Source organism: Bufo bufo, chromosome 4, assembly GCF_905171765.1.
Source record: "Bufo bufo chromosome 4, aBufBuf1.1, whole genome shotgun sequence".
NCBI classification, from domain to species: Eukaryota; Metazoa; Chordata; class Amphibia; order Anura; family Bufonidae; genus Bufo; species Bufo bufo.
The window spans coordinates 251,585,309-251,610,025 of NC_053392.1; the positions used below are offsets into that span (position 1 = coordinate 251,585,309).

Here is a 24,717-nt window from a genome sequence, read left to right on the forward strand (position 1 = left end):
CAGGTATCAGTTATGTCATAACAGTTGATATTTTTGTCCACCGTTCCAGGGTCCTTAGCGGCCAAACAAACGCTGCCAAAACTGCTCCCGTTCGAAAGCATTGGAGCAGTTCTAACATTTCTATACCATACCAAAGGGAAAGACATCGGATCTAGGTGAACCCATCCGTAAGGCCACCATACACACAGTCCAATGTGTGTGGAGAGCTCCTGACGGATCAGGTGAAGTGAACATTTTTCCCTGATCCTTTTCTTCTCCCGGAAGATAAGGCACCTCCAAAAGTGTCTGACAGTGGCTTTCTCCCCTCTCCCCACTGAATACGCATAAATGTTCAGACAAACCAAATGTTGATGTATATGGGGAGTCGGGAGATATAGCGGGAGTCAGATCATTTGACCAGCATCTGTTGAATGTGTACGGCAGCCATTAGGCCTAAATCACGTTAGGGATTTCAATCAGTGATTATGAGCCTATATGCAGCCTACAGTAAGCAGATATAAGGTATAATAGAAAGATTTACTGATGGAAATCTCTGACCAAACCCTGCCATATAAACTATAATTAAAGGGGTTGTCTCATCATGGACAATGGGGGTACATCGCTTGGATATGCCCCCATTGTCTCATCCTATATCGAGAACAGAACCCCGCAAGGTGGTGGCTGGAGGACTCCGGTCCGGCCACCACCAAGCCAACTCCCCATAGAAGTGAATGGGAGAGTACCGCGCATGTGCGCCCTCCTTCACTTGCAGGGCTCCGTTCTCGATATAGGTGCGGGTCCCACCTAGCGATATGCCCCCATTGTCCATGATGAGACAACCCCTTTTAAGGGTGGCTTCACATGGTGCAAATGTGTGTAGGGATAAATCTGCACCAAAAAAAAACTGGTTTTAACGTTCCCAATCTTTTGTTAATGAAGAGAGAAGCAGTGGCTGATTACATTTGGCAGTAGCTTTCTCCCTTCTCTCCGCTCAGAACATTTACACGCTTAACCATGTGGCATATGTATGGTGTGGGGTTCTGGACAGGTAGGTGTCAGCCGAATGAGCGTTCTGCCAACAGGCATCTAATGTATTAGGCCTGCCTTACACAGTGTCATTTCCAAGGTGTCTAGGGAACCTAGACTATGAACACTATGACTCCTTTTGGGGTGGGTATATTAATATTTTACATTTCTGACAATTTGTGTTAGAAAAGTTCTTACTAATTTACATTTCTGACATTTTTAACCTTTTTTTCTGACTATTATGGCCAGATATTTGTTACTAAACAGTCCAGACATGATCCTTTTGTGTTTGTCCATAATATCTGCTATTGTAGTGAAATCCATTTGCATTCATGGTTTTGAATTTGAGGATAGTTTTGGGACAGTTTTTGTGGTTTAATAGTTAGTATTGTTCACGAGGCGCAATTGTGGTTGTGACCGCATGTAAATGAGAGCCATGTTTGGCCGTTGGCATAAGAATGGTTGGCCTTTAAATGTCAGACTGCAGTCAGAAGAACTACCGCTTGTTAAATACTTTTAAACTTGATTCACAATCTGCTGAGGAATCCGATCACGATGGATCTTTTCAAAAACCTAAGAGGCCTTTTACACGGACTGATTATCTGTCAGATTATGGAGGAAGATCATTTTGTATAAACTTTTGTTCCCAGTAATCTGACGGCGTAAAAGATGTCAGCAATCACCCAATGAATTAGCTAACACACGTTTATCGGGTGATTGTGCTGGTCCGTTGGCACTGAAAATCAGCGTTCTTGCGCAGTGAGATCGTGATGTATAAACAGTTCACTGTTTATACACTGAGGACAAGTGTTCACTGAATCGATCGCTTGTCCAGCGGAGGTGATCCGACAGTGATTGGGATCATCTGCTTCATTCCCCATGATCTGTCAGATAATCGGTCTGTGTAAAAGGGTCCATTCACACGTCCGCAAAATGGGTCAGCAAACTTGTGGAACGGGTGTGGACCCATTCATTTTCAATGTGGGCCACAAAAGATGCGGACAGCACACTGCACTTCCGTTCTGCGGCCACGCAAAAAAATTTAACATGTCCTATTCTTATCCGCAGACACGGACAAGAAAAGGCATTTCTATTATAGTGCTAGCCATGTGCGGTCCGCAAAATGCAGAACGCTCATAGCCGGTGTCTGTGGACAGCAAAAAATGGTTGCGGACGTGTGAATGGACCCTTACACTGCAAGCTACCTACCCTCTAGCCCTCCCTCTGCAGTGCTGGTGAATTATTCAGTCTGTCCTGTAAGCTCCAGTGGCACCAGGTGTATTCATAAGATTGAATGGTGAAAGATAACAAGTAGACGAAGGACCGCCTACACCCTCCAGGTATCTAGATTGTTTGAGTGTGTTGCTGAGAAACCCATTCCCCCACCCCTCCACAAGGTAAAAGCGTGGGAGAGCAGCAAGAGGAGGAGTCGCTTCGACAAGGCATGAAATGCTGCAAGAGGACATAAGCTATGACGCCTGCAAGATTATAGCATTGATCCATTAGATGGAGGTGAATCTTGACAGCCCATGAACAACAGACAACATGCACAGAGCAAAGATGGATACTGCCCCTTTTTATGTATCGGTCACTGGCAACCTCTTGGTACTTTGATGCGCTGTAGGAAATATCTGTTGGATGAGCGTCGGGTGTGATCAGAATGGTCATGGTTCTCTGCTTCGGAAGTAAGGAGAGGAATCGTTCTACATCCAGATCTCAGTCAACTTCCCATCAGCCCCTGAATGTGCACCCAGATTTCTGGTACCCGGGTCCTGATCGGCGAAGTCTGCAGTGTGAGTGTCTTTAACAAATGTAATTCAGTCATTGTGGGAAGCTGTGCACAGATGTCTTGTGCGTGTATGTATTTTTTAGTTACTGAAAAATGGGCTTTAACTATTTATAGTGGCTTTGTTTTTTTCAGAATCCATGTGATCTGTCATGATCCCATTGGTGAATCGATTAGAATTTGGTTTGTCCACTGACTTGCCTTTGGCCCGTCCACATATATGTTCAGTATGCTCTACTGTTTTGATTGCCATTAAATTAAGTATTAAAACAAAAAAGAAAACGGAGAATCGAAGACGTTTTGGAGGCTTGCAGTATTCTGCATGAGACCTTGTGTGTGCTCTGTGTTCTCTGCTCGGCCTGGTTCCCGCATTCTTTCTGCTGCTTTGTTAGCGCTCTGTTTGTTTGACTGAACCGGTTATTTTAGTTGCTGAAGGACGTCACACTTCACATATCAGGTATCAGTGTAAAATCTGTCTCTGCCGTGTTTGCACTTCATGGCTGACATACTGCTTGCACTCTGCTGTTTTGTCTGCAGTTCATGCTTGTGCTTGAACCTGATGGAAAAGATGGATGGATTCATGTTGTATACTTCCATAACTTCAGTTTTCCTAAAGCGGTCATTTTATTCGCCATTAAAGTTCATGTAAAGGTGTTAGGGATGGCAGGTCCGGCCCTCTAAATTGGCACATCGTATACCAGGTACCAGTCTCCTCAGCAGTGTGGAGGTCCAGTGTATGTTGTCCGTCTGGTCTGCAAACGCCTGAACCAGTTCAGGTTAGGCTACCTTCACACTCGCGTTTTGTGCGGATCCGTCATGGATGCATCCGTTTAGATAATACAACCGTCTGCATCCCTTCAGAACGGATCAGTTTGTATTATCTTTAACATAGCCAAGACGGATCCGTCTTGAACACCATTGAAAAGTCAATGGAGGACGGATCCGTTTTCGATTGTGTCATAGAAAATGGATCCGTCCCCATTGACTTACATTGTGTGTCAGAATGGATCCGTTTGTCTCAGTTTCATCAGACGGACACCAAAACGCTGGAAGCAGCGTCTTGGTGTCCGCCTCCAAAGTGGAATGGAGACTGAACGGAGGCAAACTGATGCATTCTGATCGGATCCTTTTCCATTCAGAATGCATTAAGGGCAAACTGATCAGTTTTGGACCGCTTGTGAGAGCCCTGAACGGATTTCCCAAACGGAAAGCCGAAACGAGAGTGTGAAAGTAGACTTACTGGGTGGGTTTCATGGCAGCGGTGTGCATACTGTGTGCCATTTTAATGCTAATGTGATCTGTGCCTTAAGGTACCTTTACACAAGCCAATTATCATGTAAATTATAGTTAAATTGAGCAATTATCTGGCAGTGTAAAAGCAATGAACGTGTATTTCTCGTTCGATTGTTTAACATTAACCATTTCATAAGTTCACTGCACGCCACTGAAATTTCACTCTGTGTAAATGCAACAGTGCTTTTACAAACGATGGAATATGCGATCGAAATCACGATTTTGGGAATAATTGGCCCCTCTAAAGCGTCATTGTTGAAACGTTCACTATACCAAGAAACTACTTGTTTATCGCTCAATTGTACTGGTCATCACCTCGTGTAAAAGTTCCTTTAGATTTGACGCATAGTTCATGACCAGTTGCAGGTTGGTGCACACAACAGTGATCATTGTCATGGAGGAGGAGAACACTGCATTGCTCAGGTTTAATACTCCCATGTTAGATGATCTTTACTGGACACATTGAGGCTTGTGCACGATTATGCAGTATTTTGTGTGTGTAGGTTTGTTTCTCCCTCTTTGGATGCAGTTGTGCAGTGAGGGACAGTGTAAAGGGCATTTTTATTCTTTAGCATAATGTTTGGATCAACATAAAAATAAAAAAAACACAATGGCCCTGATTTATCAAGATCAGCGTGTGCCATGCCAGTCTTGATGGGCCCTGGGCTGCCGGAACAGGCATTTAATTTATGATGAGGTGTGGGCTTTGTCCTGCCACCTTGTGCAACCCGTGCTCCAGACTGAAATGTACTCTATCTTATAACTGGCTTAGGGTACTTTCACACTAGCGGTGACGGAACTGCCTGCCGGATCCGGCAATCTGTATGCACACGGATTCCATTTGTAGATGGATCCAGATGCCGATCCGTCTCACAAATGTATTGCAATACCGTATCCGTCTCTCCGGTTGTCATCTGGAAAAATGGATCCGGTATTTATCTTTTTCATATTTTTTTGCAGACCGCAAAACCGGATCAGTTTTTCCGGAACACTTAGGGCCGGATCCGGCATTAATGCATTTCAATTTAAAATAATGCCGGATCCGGCATTCCGGCAAGTGTTCCGGAATTTTGCTGCGGTATTTTCTCTGTCCAAAAACTGTACAGTGACTGAACTGAAGACATCCTGAACGGATTGCTCTCCATTCAGAATGCATTACGATAAAACTGATCAGTTTTTTTTCCCCGGTATTGAGCCCCTGTGACGGAACTCAATACCGGAAAAGAAAAACGCTAGTGTGAAAGTACCCTTAGATATCGGTCATAATTTATGCCAGTTTCTGGCATAAATGATGATAAATGTGTTTTCCTCTATCTACTAGTAGGTGATAATTGTTAGATCTTTTGCGATCTGACCCCTGGGACCCGCACCAGTTAACAAGAATAGGGGGATACGTGTCCACCTGTAACAGTCCTACAGGCTCACCTGAGTCAGAGGACAGCTGGTAGGAGTGGAGCCCAGTGGCAAGGACCGCAGGCAGGTAGTAGGTGCAGGAAGACTGGCAGAGGCGTAGTCTGTTGGCAGGCGGTGGGTCAGGGCAGGCGGCAGTAAGAGTGGTCAGACAATCCGGATGGGCAACGGTGGTAGCAGTTCAGTAGGTAGGGACAAAGCAGAAGAGTAGTCGGTAGTCAATTCCTGGTCAGCAGTGGACTTACAGTAGTAGCAAGAGCAGCAGATGAGGAGAAGCTTGATCAAGGCTCAGGAGCTCAATAATTAGCAAGCTGGAGTGCAAGGGGCTGGACTTAAATAGGGAAGTACCAGGTGTGGGGAATCAAGGGTGATGAGCAAGGCTTGGCAAGACTGAGGTTAAATAATAGGCTTCAGGGAGGAATGTCCTGAGAGGACGGTAGCCTAGTAAGCAGGGCTACCGCCTCCTGGGATGTGGCTGGTCACTGGTTAGAATTCTGACAGTACTCTCCCCCCCCCCCCCCCCCCCTTCCAAGGTGACCTCCGGGCACCGCAGGGGCAGGCTTACCGGGGTGCCGTTGGTGGAACTCTTTTACCAGTCTGGGGGCGTGGACGTTTTCTTCTGGCTCCCAGGAGTCATCCTCGGGAGGGTAGCCCTCCCACCCAATTAGGTATTGTAGTCTTCCCCGGTGGATCCTGGAGTCGAGGATCTTTGCGACAGCGTATTCTTCTTCACCCTGTACCCTCACGGGTGGTGGCCTGTGAAGGTGTTCTCTACGTATGGCTTGAGGAGGGAGCAATGAAAGACAGGGTGCACCCTAATGGAGTCCGGAAGGTCGAGCCGGAACGTGACCTCGTTGATTTGTGCGGTGACCCGGAACGGACCCATGTATCTTTGGGCCAACTTTTTGGAGGGGACCTTCAATCTGAGGTTCCTGGTGGACAGCCACACCTTGTCTACCACATGGAAGCCCGGGGTGGGTTTGCGACGTCTGTCTGCTCCCTGTTTAAAGCGCCTCTGGGCGAGCTGGAGGTTGTCTATAATGTTCTTTTGTGCCTCCTGTAGAGTAGAGTTGTTAGGCGTTCGGCCACTGCTGGGAGGGTGGAGGTGACGGGTAGGTGGGGAATGAACACCGGGTGCGGTGTTAGCAAAGAAAGGGCTGTGCTTGGTTGAGCTGTGCTCAGCATTGTTGTAGGCGAACACGGCCGTGGGGAGATGGTCAAGCCAGTCATCCTGCAGGTGGGAGCTGAAACAGCGTAGGTACTGCTCTAGGGTCTGGTTAGTTCTCTCCGTCTGCTTGTTTGACTGAGGGTGGAAAGCGGAGGACAGGTTCACTTTAACCCCGAGCGCCAGGCAGAAGTTCTTCCAGAACTTTGAGGCAAATTGTACGCCTCGGTCGGAGACCACGTCGTCCGGGATCCCATGCAGCCTGAAGACCTCTCTGAGAATAAGATCGGCCGTCTGTTTGGCGGTGGGTAGGCCTTTGTAGGGGGTGAAATGGGCTATCTTGGTGAGGCGGTTGGACCACGACCAGGGTGGTGTTCATCCCTTTTGAAGGAGAAAGGTCTACCACAAAGTCCATGGAGATCGAGCCCCAGGGTCGGGAGGGAATCGGGAGGGGTTGTAACAGACCCACGGGAGAGGAACGAGGAGTCTTATTGCGGGCACAGACCGTGCACGAGAAGATGTACCTCTTGATGTCCTCCTTGTATGTTGGCCACCAGAAGGAACGGGAGAGAAGCTCCTGGGTCTTTCTTGTGCCCAAATGGCCGGCCAGCTTGGAGTCATGGTTGAGTTTGAGCACTTCGAGCCGTGTGCGATTTCTGGTACATATAGTTGTAGGTCCTGATGAAACCACTGACCGTTCTTAAACGTAAGGCTGACATTCCTTGTGGGGTGGGCGAGGAAGGGGTCATTTTCGTATCCTTCTTTGATTGTGCCCAGGAGTTCTTTAGAGTAGGTGGCCCCTACGACTCTTCTCTCGGGTAGGATGTTGTTTAGGCCCTTGTTACTCTGTGAGGGCTCGGAAAACATTCTGGAGAGGGCGTCAGCCTTGCCGTTTTTTGATCCGGGGCGATAGGTGATGAGAAAGTTGAAGCGGGAAAAGAATAGGCTCCATCTGGCCTGTCTGGCTGAGAGTCTCTTACTGCTGCGGATGAACTCGAGGTTCTTGTGGTCAGTTAGTACGATTATGGGGTTGGTGGCTCCCTCCAGCAGGTGTCTCCACTCGGAGAAGGCATCCTTGATCGCCAGTAGTTCTTTGTTCCCGATGTCCTAGTTCTTCTCGGATGGGGGACATCTGGCGGGAGAAATATGCGCATGGGTGTAATAGCATCTTCTCCCCTGTCCGTTGTGACAGAACTGCCCCCACCGCGGAGTCTGATGCATCCACTTTGACTGTAAATGTCCTTATGTGTGCCTCTTACCTCTTCCTGGAGAAGGCTTGTGGGGGGAGCGAGGCAGGTGACACTTTGGGGGCCAATTACACCCACTATGACAGCTCAGCGTACACACGTTGGAATCTAAAGATACATTTTTTTTTTTTTTATTATTATTTGTGAATGTCCGTACTGTGCATATAGCAGTTTAGAAATCGGACTCCATGAAATGTACCAAGCAGGTGAGTTTTCATTTCAGGTAGATTCGCATTGTCAAAGTGAACTTGTCTCACACAAAATCTTGAAAAGCAGAATTGATTCTGTGTATGAAAAAAGCATTTTTGCCTCAAGCTCAACATAAGCATTGCAATTCTTCCCATGACTTCTGGTTCCAGGAAGTGTCAGAAGTTATGTTTAGGTACTCAATGTTATTTGTGCATGTGACATGTCAAACCTCACCAAGTAAGGCCTCATGCACACGACAGTGTTTTTTCCTTGTCAGTGATTTGGCTTCAGTGGTCCGTGTCCGATTTTGCTTCAGTTGTGTTTCCTTGTGTCATCCTTTTTTTTTTGTCTGACAGGGGAAAAAAAAGGGAGGTTAATGAAAAGTGTAATTTTATTGCACCAAGGTCCTGTAGAAAAAAACGGACACGGACGCCGATGACATACCAATTGTGCATTTGTTATTTTTTTACGGGCCCATTGACTTGAATGGGTCTGTCCTCCGTTTTCCACTGACAATAATAGGACAGGTTATATTTTTTTGACTGACTGGAATCACGGACGCGGAGAAAAAACTGAGGACTATCATTTTTTTTTCACAGCTCCATAGAAATGAATGGGACCTCCGCTAAACTGTGAAAAATGACAGAATGGACGCAGATGCACACAACGGTCGTGTGCATGAGGCCTAAGATATCTTTATGGGGTTTTCTTGGATTTAATGGCTTAGGCTACTTTCACATTAGTGTTTTTGCTGGATCCGTCATGGATTAGCAAAAAACGCTTCTGTTACTGAAAATACAACAGTCTACATCAGTTATAAACGGATCCGATTGTATTATCTTTAAAATAGCCATGACGGATCCGTCATGAACTCCATTGAAAGTCAATGGGGGACCGATCCGTTTTCTATTGTGTCTGAGAAAACTGATCCGTACCACACCGCAGAAAGAAAAACACTGTATGCAGCGTTATTCTGTCCGTGATAGGGATGCAACCAAACGGAACGGAATGCGTTCTGGTGCATTTCGTTCAATTCAGTTACGTCCCCATTGACAATGAATGGGGACTAAGCGGAAGAGTTTTCCCCCGCTGTTGAGATCCTATGATGGATCTCAATAGCGGAAAGGGAAAGCGCAGATGTGAAAGTAGTCTTAACCATAGGACAGACCATTTTGTGATCAGCAGGGATTCTGATCTCCCTGTGCCCCCACCAATTGGCAGAAAGAAGAAGCAGCAGCACCTCGGCACCTTCACTACGTTATATGACAGAGCTCTGCTCTCACCCAGACAGCTGTGTCCAGTTAAACACAGCCACGCTGGAAGCAATGCCAGGATTCAGGGGGATAAAAAAAAAGACCATGCAACAGCACTCTGCAAAGCACTGTGCCCCCAATGTTTATTATACTGGGGTGTTGGGGGGGGGGGCGCACTGCGCCACCAATGTTTATTATATTGGGGTGTATATAATGTTTATTATATTGACCTTGTACTAAGCATTCTGTATTAAAGAATGCTATTATTTTCCCTTATCCCTTATAACCATGTTATAAGGGAAAATAATACAGTGAATAGACTTTCATCCTAGCAACCATGCGTGAAAATCGCACCGCATCTGCACTTGCTTGTGGATGCTAGCGATTTTCACGCAGCCCCATTAACTTCTGTGGGTCCTGCGTTGCGTGAAAAACGCACAACATAGAGCATGCTGTGATTTTCACGCAACGCACAAGTGATGCGTGAAAATCACTGCTCATGTGCACAGCCCCATAGAAGTGAATGGGTCCGGATTCGGTGCGGGTGCAATGTGTTCACCTCACGCATTGCACCCGCGCAGAAATCTCGCCCATGTGAAAGGGGCCTAAGGGTGAATAGGATAAGGGTTCCAGCCCCTAAGGGGGCTAATAGTAAGTAAAAAAAATAAAAATACACAAACACTAAGGCTACTTTCACACTTGCGGCAGTGTGATCCGGCAAGCAGTTCCGTCGTCGAAACTGCCTGCCGGATCCGCCGATCTGGATGTGACTGAAAGCATTTGTGAGACGCATCCGGATGCGGATCTGTCTCTCAAATGCATTGCAAGAACGAATCCATCTCTCCGCTTGTCATGCGGACAGACGGATCCGTCTTGTATCTTTTTACACATTTTTACCGGTCTGCGCATGCTCAGACCGGAAGGACGGATCCTGCATTCCGGTATTTTGAATGCCGGATCTGGCACGAATACATTCCTATGGGGAAAAATGCCGGATCTGGCATTCAGGCAAGTCTTCATTTTTTTTTCACCGGAGATAAAACTGTAGCATGCTGCGGTTTTATCTTTTGCCTGATCAGTCAAAATGACGGAACCGAAGACAATCCTGATGCATCCTGAACGGATTACTTTCCATTCAGAATGCATGGGGATATGCCTGATCAGTTCTTTTCTGGTATAGAGCCCCTAGGACGGAACTCTATGCCGTAAATGAAAAACGCTAGTGTGAAAGTACCCTAAAATATTAAGTTTAAATCCCCCCTTTCCCAATTTTACATATAAAATATATAAACAAGAAATAAATAAACATATTACATAGCGCTGCGTCCGAAAAGTCCAAACTATTAAATTATAAAAAAATATCTCCTATGCGGTGAGCATTTGCCATTTTTTTGTCACCTTGTCACCCCAAAAAATTGGATAGGACTGTTGGATTATGGGCCGAACGTTTCATAAAATGCAAAATGCACGCAGCATTTTTAGATTTTTTTATTTATTTTTTGCGCCGTATTGAGTATCGCAATACTTTTTTTATGGTGATGAAAGCGAATCAAAATTTTGGTATCGAAACAACCCTACGCCGATCTGATCGGCGTAGCGTTGTCACGATACCAAAATTTTGATTCGCTTTCGATTTGGCAACTAAAAATTTAATTTGGCTCCTAAATTTTTCAGTTCAGGAGCCAATGGCTACTAGATATTTTTTTTTAGTCTGGAGCACTGGTGCTAATGCTACGCTTATTTATAGAGTGAGATACTTGGAAAATGCATTTTGTACAAAACCATCTGAGCCCGTCTGCCGAACGTCAAGGCGATCTCTGTAAGACGGGTCCTACCACTAAATACTACCTGTTATGTGCCATAACGGCCACCATAAAATTCAGGGAGTGCAGGTTTCACATGCATGCTGGGTCCACTCTGCCTTTTACCACTTTTGGTGCCAAAATGGCCTCCATTACTTCCAAGGGATGCAGTTACCAACATGCATGCCGAGCCCACTCCATATTCCAATGAATGTAGTGAGAGCAGGCCACAGCTTTATACTGAAACTAATTAAAATCAGCCTATGGGGCAGATAGGCTAATCAGGGGTGCACGACTCTCTGGAGTGCCACACCTCCAGTGCTGTAAATCTGCAAAGAAAGGGGGGTCAGTCAGCCCATCCCATGTGCTGACTAACCCCCTTTTCTTTGCAGGATTCAGGGGGATACTATTTCTCCTTATGGTGAGCACCTAAACGGCGTGAGGAGTCTTATAGGCCAGACAACGCTCCTGGAATCCTGGGACAAGGGTAAGCCAATGAACTCTTGGCAAGCTCTGCTTCTAATGCCAATGGAAGGCATCTATCCTAGAAGTCAAACCTTTTTTATTTTAGGCTACTTTCACACTCGCGTTTGGTGCGGATACGTCATGGATCTGCACAGACGGATCCGTTCAGATAATACAACCGTCTGCATCCGTTCAGAACGGATCAGTTTGTATTATCTTTAACGTAGCCAAGACGGATCCGTCTTTAACACCATTGAAAGTCAATAGAGGACAGGTCAGTTTTCTATTGTGCCAGATTGTGTCATAGAAAACGGATCCGTCCCCATTAATTTAGGCTACTTTCACACTCGCGCTTTGGCTTTCCGTTCTTGAGATCCGTTCAGGGCTCTCACAAGCGGTCCCGAACGGATCAGTTTGCATTCTAATGCATTCTGAATGGAAAAGGATCCGCTCAGAATGCACATTGAACCTAGTGTACATGCATATAATCACATATATACACCTACAAAACATTGCACCAGAAACTATATCATAACCAAATATTTTAAAAACTCAGTCTTGATTGTTACAAATAAATGCAAATACATTTATTTTGTAACAATAAAGATATATTTTTGATTATTTTGGCTACGTTTTAGTTTCTTATAAAATCGTAGAATGTAACTTGCTGCAGGAATCTTCTTACTGTACCCTGTTTGCATTTAGGCCAGGTAGGCTGAGCTAAGGCCTGACACAAATCATCAGATAATGAGACCTCAGAAATTTGTGAAAGTTTGCTTATCATTATAGCAGTATAGTGCTAGGACTTTTTCACACAGTGCCTTTTTTTTTCAGCCAAGGATTGGACCATAGGAAGATCTAAACATGCCCTTTTTTTTTGCGTCCTTTTCTGGTTTTAGTTAAACATCTTCCAAACTTGCAGCTCTGTGAATAAGAGTTAGTAATATGAGTTAGTAATTTTTATCCACCCTGGTAATAGTATTACTTAATACTATTACTACTATATATGTTGTGTAATATGTAAATAAAAACAATGCAATGATTTAAATAAAATAAAACATTTTTAAGGTATCACAATAGACGGTAGAACTCATATGAGTTGAAAGTGAGACATATTTTACAATTTTATGAAACTAATTGACTCCTTTAGATCTTGATGGCAGCAATGCATCTCAAAAGAGTTGGGACAGGGCCTTATCTACCTTTGTGATACTATGCAATATGATGCCCCCTTCTTTTAACAGTCTGTAAACGTCTAGGGCAGGGATCGTCAACCTTCGGCACTCCAGCTTGTTTAACTAGAACTCCCAGCATGCTCCTCTCACTTCTGTGGGAGTTCAGGGAACAGCCAAACAAGTGTGCATGATGGGAGATGTCGTTTCTCAACACCTGGAGTGCCGGAGGTTGCTGACCCCTACTCTAGGGAGTATGGAGACCAATTGCTGGAATTTTAGAAGAGAAATGTTGTCCCATTCTAGTCTACTGTAGGATTCTTTCTGCTCAACCATCTTGGGTCGTCTTTACCGAATCTCTCGTTTCATGATGCACCACATGTTTTCTATTGGCGAAAGGTCTGGACTGCATTCATATAAAACCTCTTTACGCTGTTCAGCATTGATAGTGCCTTTCCAGATGTGTAAGCTGCCCATGCCATAGGCACTGATGCAACCCCATACCATCAGAGATGTAGGCTTTTGAATTGTGCACTGATAACAAGCTGTATGGTCCCATTCCTCTTGAGTCCGCAGAACACTGCATCCATGGATTCTAAAAAGAATTTTACGTTTTGATTCATGTGACCACAGAACAGTGTTCCACTTTCTCCGTCTGTTATAAATGAGCTTTTGCCCAGAGAAGGTGGCAACATTTCTTGATCGTGTTGACGTATAGCTTCTTCTTTGAATGATACAGCGTTAACTTTCATATGTGGATTGCACAGCAAACCAGAGGTCGTAATAACACCTGTACAAGCGTCATAGGTGCCTATTCAGGCCATTTTACTCCCTGGAAAAAGAGTAATGCGTATTTTTATGCATGGTCTTTTTCTGGAGCGCTGTATCAGAAGCTGCCAGGTCTGGCACACATGAAGCCCCGCCCATCTGAGAAGCCCCACCCCTCATCTCTCACCAGGAGCAGCTCTAGACTACATTGTGGTTTCAGGACCTGTGGTGATGTCACAGTCATGTGATCAGCCATGTGTGTGGGAGGAGTTAGGAGAACACAGGCTCCATGTAGGACTGTGCTGGTGGAGAATGCAGAGGTACTAAAGTCTTTATGTATGTAAGGTGTGTATAAAGCAGGGCTATGTCAGTGTAACCAGTCTATTGTACAGTTTTCTGTGTGTAATGTGGGCGCTGTGTGTGGCAGCGTCAGGTGGGCGCTGTGTGTGGCAGCGTCAGGTGGGCGCTGTGTGTGGCAGCGTCAGGTGGGCGCTGTGTGTGGCAGCGTCAGGTGGGCGCTGTGTGTGGCAGCGTCAGGTGGGCGCTGTGTGTGGCAGCGTCAGGTGGGCGCTGTGTGTGGCAGCGTCAGGTGGGCGCTGTGTGTGGCAGCAGTGGTCTTATGTTTAGTGTATGATGTTGGATAAATGTAAAATTGTCTACATTTATTTCTGCATGGGAGACTAGCAATGGTTTCCTGCAGAAATGTCAGCCTCACAACGTTATGTGGGCCTATGCATTATATATATGAATTACCGCAAAATTAATACTCCTCCTCGGCTAAAATTACTCCTCTAAACAATTTTGAGGAGTATTTTTAGCCGAGGAAGAGTGTGAATTTTGCGGTAATTCATATATATAATGCATTTACTATTCTGGAAAAAATGTAGTGCGACCTTTGCGGCGAACTGTGCTCACAGACAATGATTTTTGAAGTGTTCCTGTGCCCATGCAGTCGTTTCCAGTACAGCATCATTCCTGCTTTTAATGCAGTGCCTTCTGAAGACCTGTAGATCACAACTATCCAGTATCGACCATCAGCCTTGTCCCTTGCGCACATGATATTTTTGATATTATGTATTGTAGATGGTGGGATAATGTTTAAACACAGTTTTTTTCTCAAATTGGTGAACCTCTGCCTGACACCGGCAATGTGTGTTCCGCATTTTGCGGACCGCACATCGTCGGCACTTACAGATTGGGATTTGTTTAAACAAGCCGCTACAAAGGAAAATCACACAGACTTAAACATATATGCCTCCTCTGTCCTATCCTATATTAAATTTTGCATGGACAATGTCACTGATACCAAAATCATTCGGACCTTCCCAAATAGGAAACCATGGATAAACAGAAATGTCCAAAACCTTTTGAAGGCACGTGACATTGCTTTCCGAAAGGGAGACCCGGAGGAGTACAAAACAGCCAGGTCCAATCTGAAGAGGGGCATTAGGGAAGCAAAGCACTGCTACAAAACAAAAATACAACATCATTTTACAAGCTCTGATTCCGGACGCATGTGGCAGGGTATCAAGTCCATTACGAATTATAAGAGCAACACTTGTTCTATCAACACTGGAAATTCTTTCTCTCTTGATGACCTAAATCATTTTTTTGCACGATTTGACAAAGACAATGAGCTGCCTTTAATCAAATTAGCCCAGCAAGAGGCTCCATCATGTTCCCTGATGCTGAGAGCACATGAGGTAGAATGGGCCTTAACCACCTCAGCCCCCCTAGCTTAAACCCCCTTAATGACCAGACCACTTTTTACACTTCTGACCTACCCTACTTTCACGGTTTATTGCGCGGTCATTCAACTTACCACCCAAATGAATTTTACCTCCTTTTCTTCTCACTAATAGAGCTTTCATTTAGTGGTATTTCATTGCTGCTGACATTTTTACTTTTTTTGTTAATCGAAATTGACCGAAATTTTTGCAAAAAAATGTAATTTTTCACTTTCTGTTGTAAAATTTTTCAAACAAAACTACATTTCTATATAAATTTTTCTCTAATTTGTTCTACATGTCTTTGATGAAAAAAAATGCAATAAGTATATATTTATTGGTTTGCGCAAAAGTTATAGCGTTTACAAACTATGGTACAAAAATGTGAATTTCTGCATTTTGAAGCAGCTCTGACTTTCTGAGCACCTGTCATGTTTGCTGAGGTTCTACAATGCCCAGACAGTAGAAACACCCCACAAATGACCCCATTTCGGAAAGTAGACACCCTAAGGTATTCGCTGATGGGCATAGTGAGTTCATGGAAGTTTTTATTTTTTGTCACAAGTTAGCGGGAAATGATTTATTTATTTAATTATTTTTTATTTTATTTTTTTTACAAAGTCTCATATTCCATTAACTTGTGACAAAAAATAAAATTTTACATGAACTCACCATACCCCTCACGGAATACCTTGGGGTGTCTTCTTTCGAAAATGGGGTCACTTGTGGGGTATTTATACTGCCCTGGCATTTTAGGGGACCTAAAGCGTGAGAAGTAGTTTGGAATCCAAATGCGTAAAAAAATGACCTGTGAAATCGTAAAGATACTCTTTTGGAATTTGGGCCCCTTTGCGCACTTAGGCTGCAAAAAAAGTGTCACACATGTGGTATCGCCGTACTCAGGAGAAGTAGGGCAATGTGTTTTGGGGTGTCTTTTTACATATACCCATGCTGGGTGAGATAAATATAAAAAAATTAAAAAGTTGTCATTTACAGAGAGATTTCTCACACACAGTATGGGTATATGTAAATATACACCCCAAAACACATTGCCCTACTTCTCCCGAGTACGGCGATACCACATGTGTGACACTTTTTTGCAGCCTAGGTGCGCAAAGGGGCCCAAATTCCAATGAGAATCTTTACGATTTCACAGGGCATTTTTTACGCATTTGGATTCCAAACTACTTCTCACGCTTTAGGTCCCCTAAAATGCCAGGGCAGTATAATTACCCCACAAGTGACCCCATTTTGGAAAGACACCCCAAGGTGATCCGTGAGGGGCATGGCGAGTTCCTAGAATATTTTTTGTTTTGCCACAAGTTAGCGGAAAATGATTTTGTAAGAGAAAAAAAAATGTCTCATATTCCACTAACTTGTGACAAAAAAATTAAAATTTAAATTTTATATGAACTCGCCATGCCCCTCACGAAATACCTTGGGGTGTCTTCTTTCCAAAATGGGGTCACATGTGGGGTATTTATACTGCCCTGCCATTTTAGGGGACCTAAAGCGTGAGAAGTCTGGGATATAAATGTCTAAAAACTTTTTACGCATTTGGATTCCGTGAGGGGTAGGGTGAGTTCATGTGAGATTTTATTTTTTGTCACAAGTTAGTGGAATATGAGACTTTGTAAGAAAAAAAAAAAGAAAAAAATAATCTATTTCCGCTAACTTGTGCCAAAAAAAGAACTCGCCATGCCCCTAATACTCGCCATGCCACAGCGATTTTACGGTGTTTTTGCAGTGATCAGAAAAAAAAATATTCTGTCACTGCGGTGAGGCGGACTGAACGCAAGTGTGCGCACAAGATCAGGCCTGATCGGGCGCACACTGCGTTTTTTGTAGAGCCTATAGAACATGTCCTATTCTTGTCCGCAATTGCGGACAAGAAAAGGCATTTTCTATATAGTTCTGGCAATGTGCGGATCCACAAAATGCGGAAAGCACATTGCCGGTGTCCGTGTTTTGCGGATCCGCAAAACACATACGGACGTCTAAATGGTGCCTTACAGGGGGGTGATCAGGGAGTCTATATGGGGTGATCAGGGGTTAATAAGGGGTTAATAAGTGACAGGGGGGGGGTGTAGTGTAGTGGTGTTTGGTGCTACTTACAGAGCTGCCTGTGTCCTCTGGTGGTCGATCCAAGCAAAAGGGACCACCAGAGGACCAGGTAGCAGGTATATTAGACGCTGTTAACAAAACAGCGTCTAATATACCTTTTTGGGGTTAAAAAAATCGCATCTACAGCCTGCCAGCGAATGATCGCCGCTGGCAGGCTGTAGATCCTTTCGTTTACCTCCCAATCCTGTGAAAGCGCGCTCCTGTGTACGCGCGTTCACAGGAAATCTCGCGTCTCGTGAGAACGCGTCGAAGAGGAACAAATCAACCGCCTCGAACGCAATCCTGCGTTAGGCAGTCCGGAGGCGGTTAAACCACATTAATCCCCACAAAGCAGCTGGCCCTGATGAAGTTCCTGGAAAAGTCCTAAAAAACTGTGCTAAACAGCTGAAAACAGTGTTTACCAGTATGTTTAACAGCTCACTAGAGCAGGCCATTGTCCCCACTTGCCTGAAGTCCTCCACAATTGTCCCAATTCCAAAACAGGCAGGGGTGAAGACCTTAAAGGGTTTCTATCACTTCGTATGACATATTTAGGTGTCAGACACTAGCGATCCGCTAGTGTCTGCTCTAACAAACCATCCTAATATGATAGGTTTTGGGGCAGCAGTTTTGCTAAAATAACAACTTATATCTATATGCTAATGAGCCTCTAGGTGCTATGGGGGCGTCATTAGCACCTAGAGGCTCCGTCTACCTTCATAAACTGTCGCCGCCCAGCGTGTCCCTCCAGCCCGCCCATCTCCTGCTGAATGCGATCCTCTCCGTGCGCGTCTGTTCTGCGCATGCGCAGTGAATGTCTGACCGCTTCCCTGCTCAGACATCTCCACTGCGCCTGCGCCGATGACATCATAGTGCTCCGAGGAACAGGCGCAGTGGAGATGTCTGAGCAGGGAAGCGGTCAGACATTCACTGCGCATGCGCCGAACAGAGACGCGCACGGGGAGAAACGCATTCAGCAGGAGATGGGCGGGCTGGAGGGACGCGCTGGGCGGCGGCAGTTTAGGAAGGTAGACGGAGCCTCTAGGTGCTAATGACTCCCCCATAGCACCTAGAGGCTCATTAGCATATAGATATAAGTTGTTATTTTAGCAAAACGGCTGCCCCAAAACCTATCATATTAGGATGGTTTGTTAGAGCAGACACTAGCGGATCGCTAGTGTCTGACACCTAAATATGTCATACGACGTGATAGAAACCCTTTAAGTGATTATCGCCCGGTGGCTCTCACTCCTATTGCTATGAAGTGCTTTGAACAACTTGTCCTCAGGCACATGAAGAGCAAGATCTGCACCTCCATGGACCAATACCAGTTTGCTTACAGAGCACATAGGTCAACTGAGGATGCTGTCTCACTTAGGCTACTTTCACACCTGCGTTTAGGTCGGATCCGTCTGGTATGTGCCCAGACGGATCCGCACCTATAATGCAAACGCTTAGATCCGTTCAGAACGGATCCGTTTGCATTACCATGAACAAAAAAAAATATTATTATTTTTTTTTTTTTGTTCATGATAATAAGTCAATGGGGACGGATCCATTTGAAGTTGACACAGTATGGCTCAATTTTCAAACGGATCCGTCTCCCATTGACTTTCAATGTAAAGTCAAAACAGATCCGTTTGAAAATTGAGCCATACTGTGTCAACTTCAAATGGATCCGTCCCCATTGACTTACATTGTAAGTCTGGACGGATCCGTTTGCCTCTGCACGGCCAGGCGGACACCCGAACGCTGCAAGCTGCGTTCAGGTGTCCGCCTGCTGAGCGGAGCGGAGGAGAAACGGAGCCAGACTGATGCATTCTGAGCGGATCCGCATCCATTCAGAATGCATTAGGGCTGGACGGATCCGTTCGGGGCTGCTTGTGAGCCCCTTCAAACGGAACTCACAAGCGGAGCCCCGAACGCTAGTGTGAAAGTAGCCTTACCCTTCACACTGCGCTGTCACACTGGAGCAGAGAGACAGCTATGTGCGGATGCTGTTCATTGATTACAGCTCGGCCTTTAACACCATCCCTCCCAACAAGTTGGCCACGAAACTGAGCAACTTGGGTCTCAGCTCACACCTGTGCAACTGGATACTGGATTTTCTTACAAAAAGACCACAAATCGTACGCATGGGCAAGTACTTCTCTTCATCCTTAACACTAAACACTGGGGTACCGCAGGGCTATGTGTTGAGCCCTCTCCTTTACTCCCTCTTCACAAATGTAACTGTAAACCTATTCACAATACCAATACCATTATAAAATTTGCAGATGACACGACCGTGATAGGCCTAATCTCCAACAATGATGAAACCTAGAGAGATGGAGTAAGAACAACAACCTCATACTCAATACCAAGAAAACAAAGGACCTAATTCTGGATTTTAGGAAGAAGAAACAAAATGGACACCATCCCATTAGCATTACTGGTGGAAACGTGGAGATAATTCAGGACCTGTCATGGATAAAAAACACAACAGAAATGACCAAAAAAGGCCTTCAGAGGCTTTATTTTCTGAGGAGTCTGAAGAAAGCACAACTCCCAAAACAGCTGCTAGTCAATTTTTACAGGTGCACCATAGAATCTGTTATCACATACTGCATTACAGTGTGGTCCTCCGGCTGCTCTTCTGAGGACAAGAAGACCCTCAAGCGCATCATCAGAATGGCTGGCAGAATCACTGGTACTCAGTTACCATCACTGGATGACATCTTCACTGCTCGCTGCAGCAACAGGGCAAAAATTATCTGTGGGGATCCAACTCACCCCGGCCACAGGCTTTTCATTCCCCTACCCTCTGGTAGGCGTCTTAGAGCCCTACATGCCCGCACCACCAGGCTGAAGAACAGCTTTTACCCCAAAACAATCAGTCTCCTAAATGCTCGGAGATTATTGCCCCTTCCTAGGATAGAAACTACCACAGACTGAAAGTGACCGCTGCATTCATGAACCCATGATGATCTCTTGTCTGCAGTGGTGTCTGATCAGTGTGTATATATACTCATAAGCACTTCCTACTTTGCTCTTGCGCTATATATATATATATATATATATATATATATATATATATATATATATATATATACTGTGAATAGTAATGCTTTCTAGTGCAATGCTTTAGTTTAAATGTCAGTTCTTGTTCCTCTGTCCATGATTTCGGACAAGAATAGGACAAGTTCTATTTTTTGGGGGGAACGGAATTGCAGACCCGGAAGTGCAAATCCGCAATTCCAGATCCGGGCTGCACATTCTGCGGCCCCATAGGAATGAATGGGTCCACAATTCCGTTCCGCAAAATGCAGAACAGAATTGCGGACGTGTAAATGAGTTAATATTTTTCATGAAATGGTAAAATGTCTCACTTTCAATATCTGATACGTGTTCATTGCATTCTGCTTTTATTTACATTTTACGCAATGTCCACTTTTTCTGGAATTGGGGTTTTATATTGCATTATATTGTGCATTTATAATTAACTGAGGCAGTCAGATTAGTGTTTGTTTCAGTGAACACTGTAATTTCAAGTAGATATCAAGCGTCAAAGCCATCCTCTTCATTGAGAGGTGTTCACACTTCTGAGCAGTGTTTCTGTGGACTAGCTGCCTTTTACCTTAAAGGGAACCTGTCATCAACCTTATGCTGACGTCACTGAGGGCAGCACAAAGTAGTGACAGAAATGCTGATGTCAACGGTGTGTCAGTCATGAGCTAAAAGTAAGTAGTTGCTGAGAACCAGCATCATAATTATTGCAGACCGGGCCTGGAAAAGAGTCAAATCTACCTGAGAAGAGTCCTGGTTATTCCTAATCTCCTGCTCTCCTCACCCATCTGCTGACGATTGGCAGTTCTCTCCTAGAGAGAAAGGGAGAAAACTAGGTAGAAGGCTGTCAGTCATCAGCAGGTGGGCAGGAGAGCAGGAATCCATGACTAACCAGGACTAGTGTTGAGCGAACTTCTGTTTTAAGTTCGGCGTCTAAAGTTCGGCTTCCGGTTAGCGGAGAATCCTGATATGGATTCCGAATTCCGTTGTGGTCCGTGGTAGCGGAATCAATAATTTGCCATTATTGATTCAGCTACCACGGACCACAACGGAATTCGGAATCTATATCAGGATTCTCCGCTAACCGGAAGCCGAACTTTAGACGCCGAACTTAAAACAGAAGTTCGCTCAACACTAACCAGGACTCTTCTCAGGTGGCTGGGACTCTTTTCCAGGTTTCTCGGCAACCACTTATTTTTACCTTATAAATGACAGACCGCTGAAATCAACTCTCCTGTCTCTACTTTATTCTGCCTTTAGTATGGGCAGCAGAAAGTTGATGACAGGTTCCCTTTGAGGGATTGTGTTGCTGACTGTTTCTAAAGCAACCATGAAAGCTGATCGTGATCAGGAAGTAATATTTAGCTCATTCATTCTACTGTAAGCAGAGTTTGGGTGAAGTGAATTCAAGATGTGTACAAAACTCCTGCTCCCCTGTGCATCCAGTAGCAGTAGATCCCCGTACATCAGATATTGCCAGTTTCACGCTGCAGAAACCATCCAGTAAAGATGACCATTCACCGGAATAAAATCCATATGTCAGCTTTATTGAAGATATATAAGAATGCATAAAGAATACAAAAAGTGGGGAGACGGCACCCCAAGGATCTCTAACGCGATTCGGACTATATATACGTCCTGCAATACAGTGGTGGTGTTAAGGGGAGTCCATCGCATAAATTTCACTAATATAAGCATTGGTCGTCGGAAAAGCATTCTAACTTTTATTTTATTTGGATGTTTATTCCATGTCCCAGAAACGCACCTATCCCTATGAAAAGCAGCTCCCAAGTGCCCAGCTCTCCGCCCTTTCCCACTGTCTGCTCCTCCTGTGACATATCAGGGGAGGGGGCGAAAGCCTTGGGAGGGTAGGGGGGAGCAGACAGCAGGGAAGGGAGGCGGGTTTGGGCCCCACTGGGCAATTAGGAGCCATTTTTCATAGGAATAAAAGTGCTTTTCCTGGACAAGGAATAAACACCCAGATGACCTAAAGACATGGGTATAATGCTTTTACAACGTTCTGGTGGAAATTGCTGGTAGTTATATTAGTGAAACTTACATGACAGACTCCCTTTAACCTGCTGTTTAAATTACATAAGGCAGTAACATTAATAATAATGATGCTACATTGATATAATTCTGCAAAAAGAGCTAGAATAAAAGTGTAAAATAGAGCGAAGATATTCTAGAAAGTAAAGCACACACAAGCAGGCCACTCCGTGATGAAGCAATTAGCGAATATCAAAAGTAAATTCTGTGCCGGATATATTCAGAACATTTAGTCATGGTACAACATGAGTTCTTTTCTTAAACTAAATCCGTTGGGACATCTACTGTTGTGGCGAAACTAACCTCGCCACTGGGTTTTGGAGGGGCCTGTTTGCCAGCCTCTTGCCTCAGGATTATGGCCCATACTAACTTTGAAGGAGAAGACAGACCGCCGCACAGCTTAAATCTGTGGAACTGTTTTGGGCAGGAAAACCATGCTTGCGGTCGGCCAAATGTGACTTCCATGAAATTCGCATTTGGCCGACCGCAAGCATGGCTTTCCTGCCCAAAACAGTTCCACAGATTTAAGCTGTGCGGCGGTCTGTCTTCTCCTTCAAAGTTAGTATTTGGGCCATAATCCTGAGGCAAGAGGCTGGCAAACAGGCCCCTCCAAAACCCAGTGGCGAGGTTAGTTTCGCCACAACTGTCCAAATGAAAGATCCAGAATGCTTCCTTTTCCAGCACCCTTTGATATGACATCTCCGCAGGGATTTAATTATTTTATATTCTATAGCATATGTTCTGAACACCGTGAGAGATCCGTTATAAACAGTAATAAAGAGCTTCATTTCAAATATTGACGTGAAATGAATCCTGAACTTTCTGGTGGTACTGCCAACATACATTAAGTCGCAGTGTGTGCACAGGATACCATGTACTAGACCCTGTGAGTTACAGTTAATGTATTATTTAATGGGAAAGGTGGCAAGACATTTTGAACCATGGAGCGTTTTGGTTGGAGTAATATATAAACACATCTTTGAAAGCTATAAGTAAGGATGTATAAATCATCTGAAATGCGTCAGCCCACCTTTTTGTATTACTGTGTTCTTATGCATCTTCAATATAGATGAAAGTTGGATTTTATTCCAGTGCCAGATCATCTTTATTGGATGCAATTTTTTTTCGGTTCATAGAATAATATGGTGTTATTTCAGCTGTGCTGAAGTATAAAGCACTGGACAATAACATATTTAGTCTGTGCTCCTTGTGTGCAGAATTAGTTAATATGCGTCTCAGACATTCTCTGTGTTACCCAGCCCCCTCCCTGCACTTACAGACCTCTACCTGGAACCTTCCCACTCTGCCCTTTCTGTATGTAGGCAGGTAACGTAAGCCATGTCCACTCTCGGCAGAGCGACAGAGATTTCTCAGGGTACTTTCACACTAGCGTTAATATTTTCCAGTATTGAGATCCGTCATAGGGTCTCAATACCGGAAAAAAATGCTTCAGTTTTATCCCAATTCATTGTCAATGGGTACAAAACAACTAAACAGAACGGAATGCTCCAAAATGCATTCCATTGCGTTCGCAGCATGCTGCGGTTTGCTTTACATCCTGGGATCCGTCCCCCATTGAATTTCAATGGAGTTCATGACGGATCCGTCTTGGCAATGCTACAGATAATAAAACCGGATCCGTTCATAACGGATGCAGATGGTTGTATTATCAGTAATGGAAGTGTTTTTGCTGAACCCTGCCGAATCCAGTAAAAACGCTAGTGTGAAAGTAGCCTTCGGCACACATGATTTTAACTGAAATTTGTGAAAAAAGTGCTTACATGGTGATTTTCTATTGGTTTACACCACAATCTTAATACAGCAGACACCTGCTGGCAGTGACTGAGAGTGATTCTGATCCTAGTCATTTATCCCCACAGTCAACAGTATCTGAGGCATTAGACAGAGGCCTCACAGTTTTAGGGTCCATTCACTCATCTGTGTGTGTTTTGCACCACTAGAGGTTTATCCTTTCAGTCTCCGCTCAATCACATTAAAGTATAACTGTCGTATATTATTTTTTTTGAGTATTGGATTGTGGTGATTAATATCTCCTTGGTGGCCCTATTTCAACTTTTCACTGTATATTCAATTACCCCTTAATTCCACATTTTTGTCCCCTGTACTGTCTACTTTTACCTGTGCTTAAAATAGGGTTGCTAGGCATGTTCCGTCCGTCTATCTGTTGAAGGACGGAGGACGCAGAAGCAGGCTGCGTGCAAGGTCACATTACTGACA

The 24,717-nt window shown here is 44.6% G+C and overlaps 1 protein-coding gene across 5 annotated transcripts in view; it reads left to right on the top strand.

Annotated features, from left to right (window-relative positions):
• Window positions 1–24,717, top strand: part of DVL3 (dishevelled segment polarity protein 3) — a 77,303-nt gene that overhangs the window by 37,835 nt on the left and 14,751 nt on the right. The window contains exon 1 of one of the 5 annotated variants that reach the window (XM_040428491.1): window positions 2,475–2,798. The exons of the other annotated variants lie outside the window; for them this stretch is intronic. Coding sequence (XP_040284425.1) covers window positions 2,666–2,798 — 133 coding nt within the window. The 5' untranslated portion in view covers window positions 2,475–2,665. Of the gene's footprint in view, window positions 1–2,474; window positions 2,799–24,717 lie in introns of those variants that run through there. 5 annotated transcript variants of the gene reach the window in all.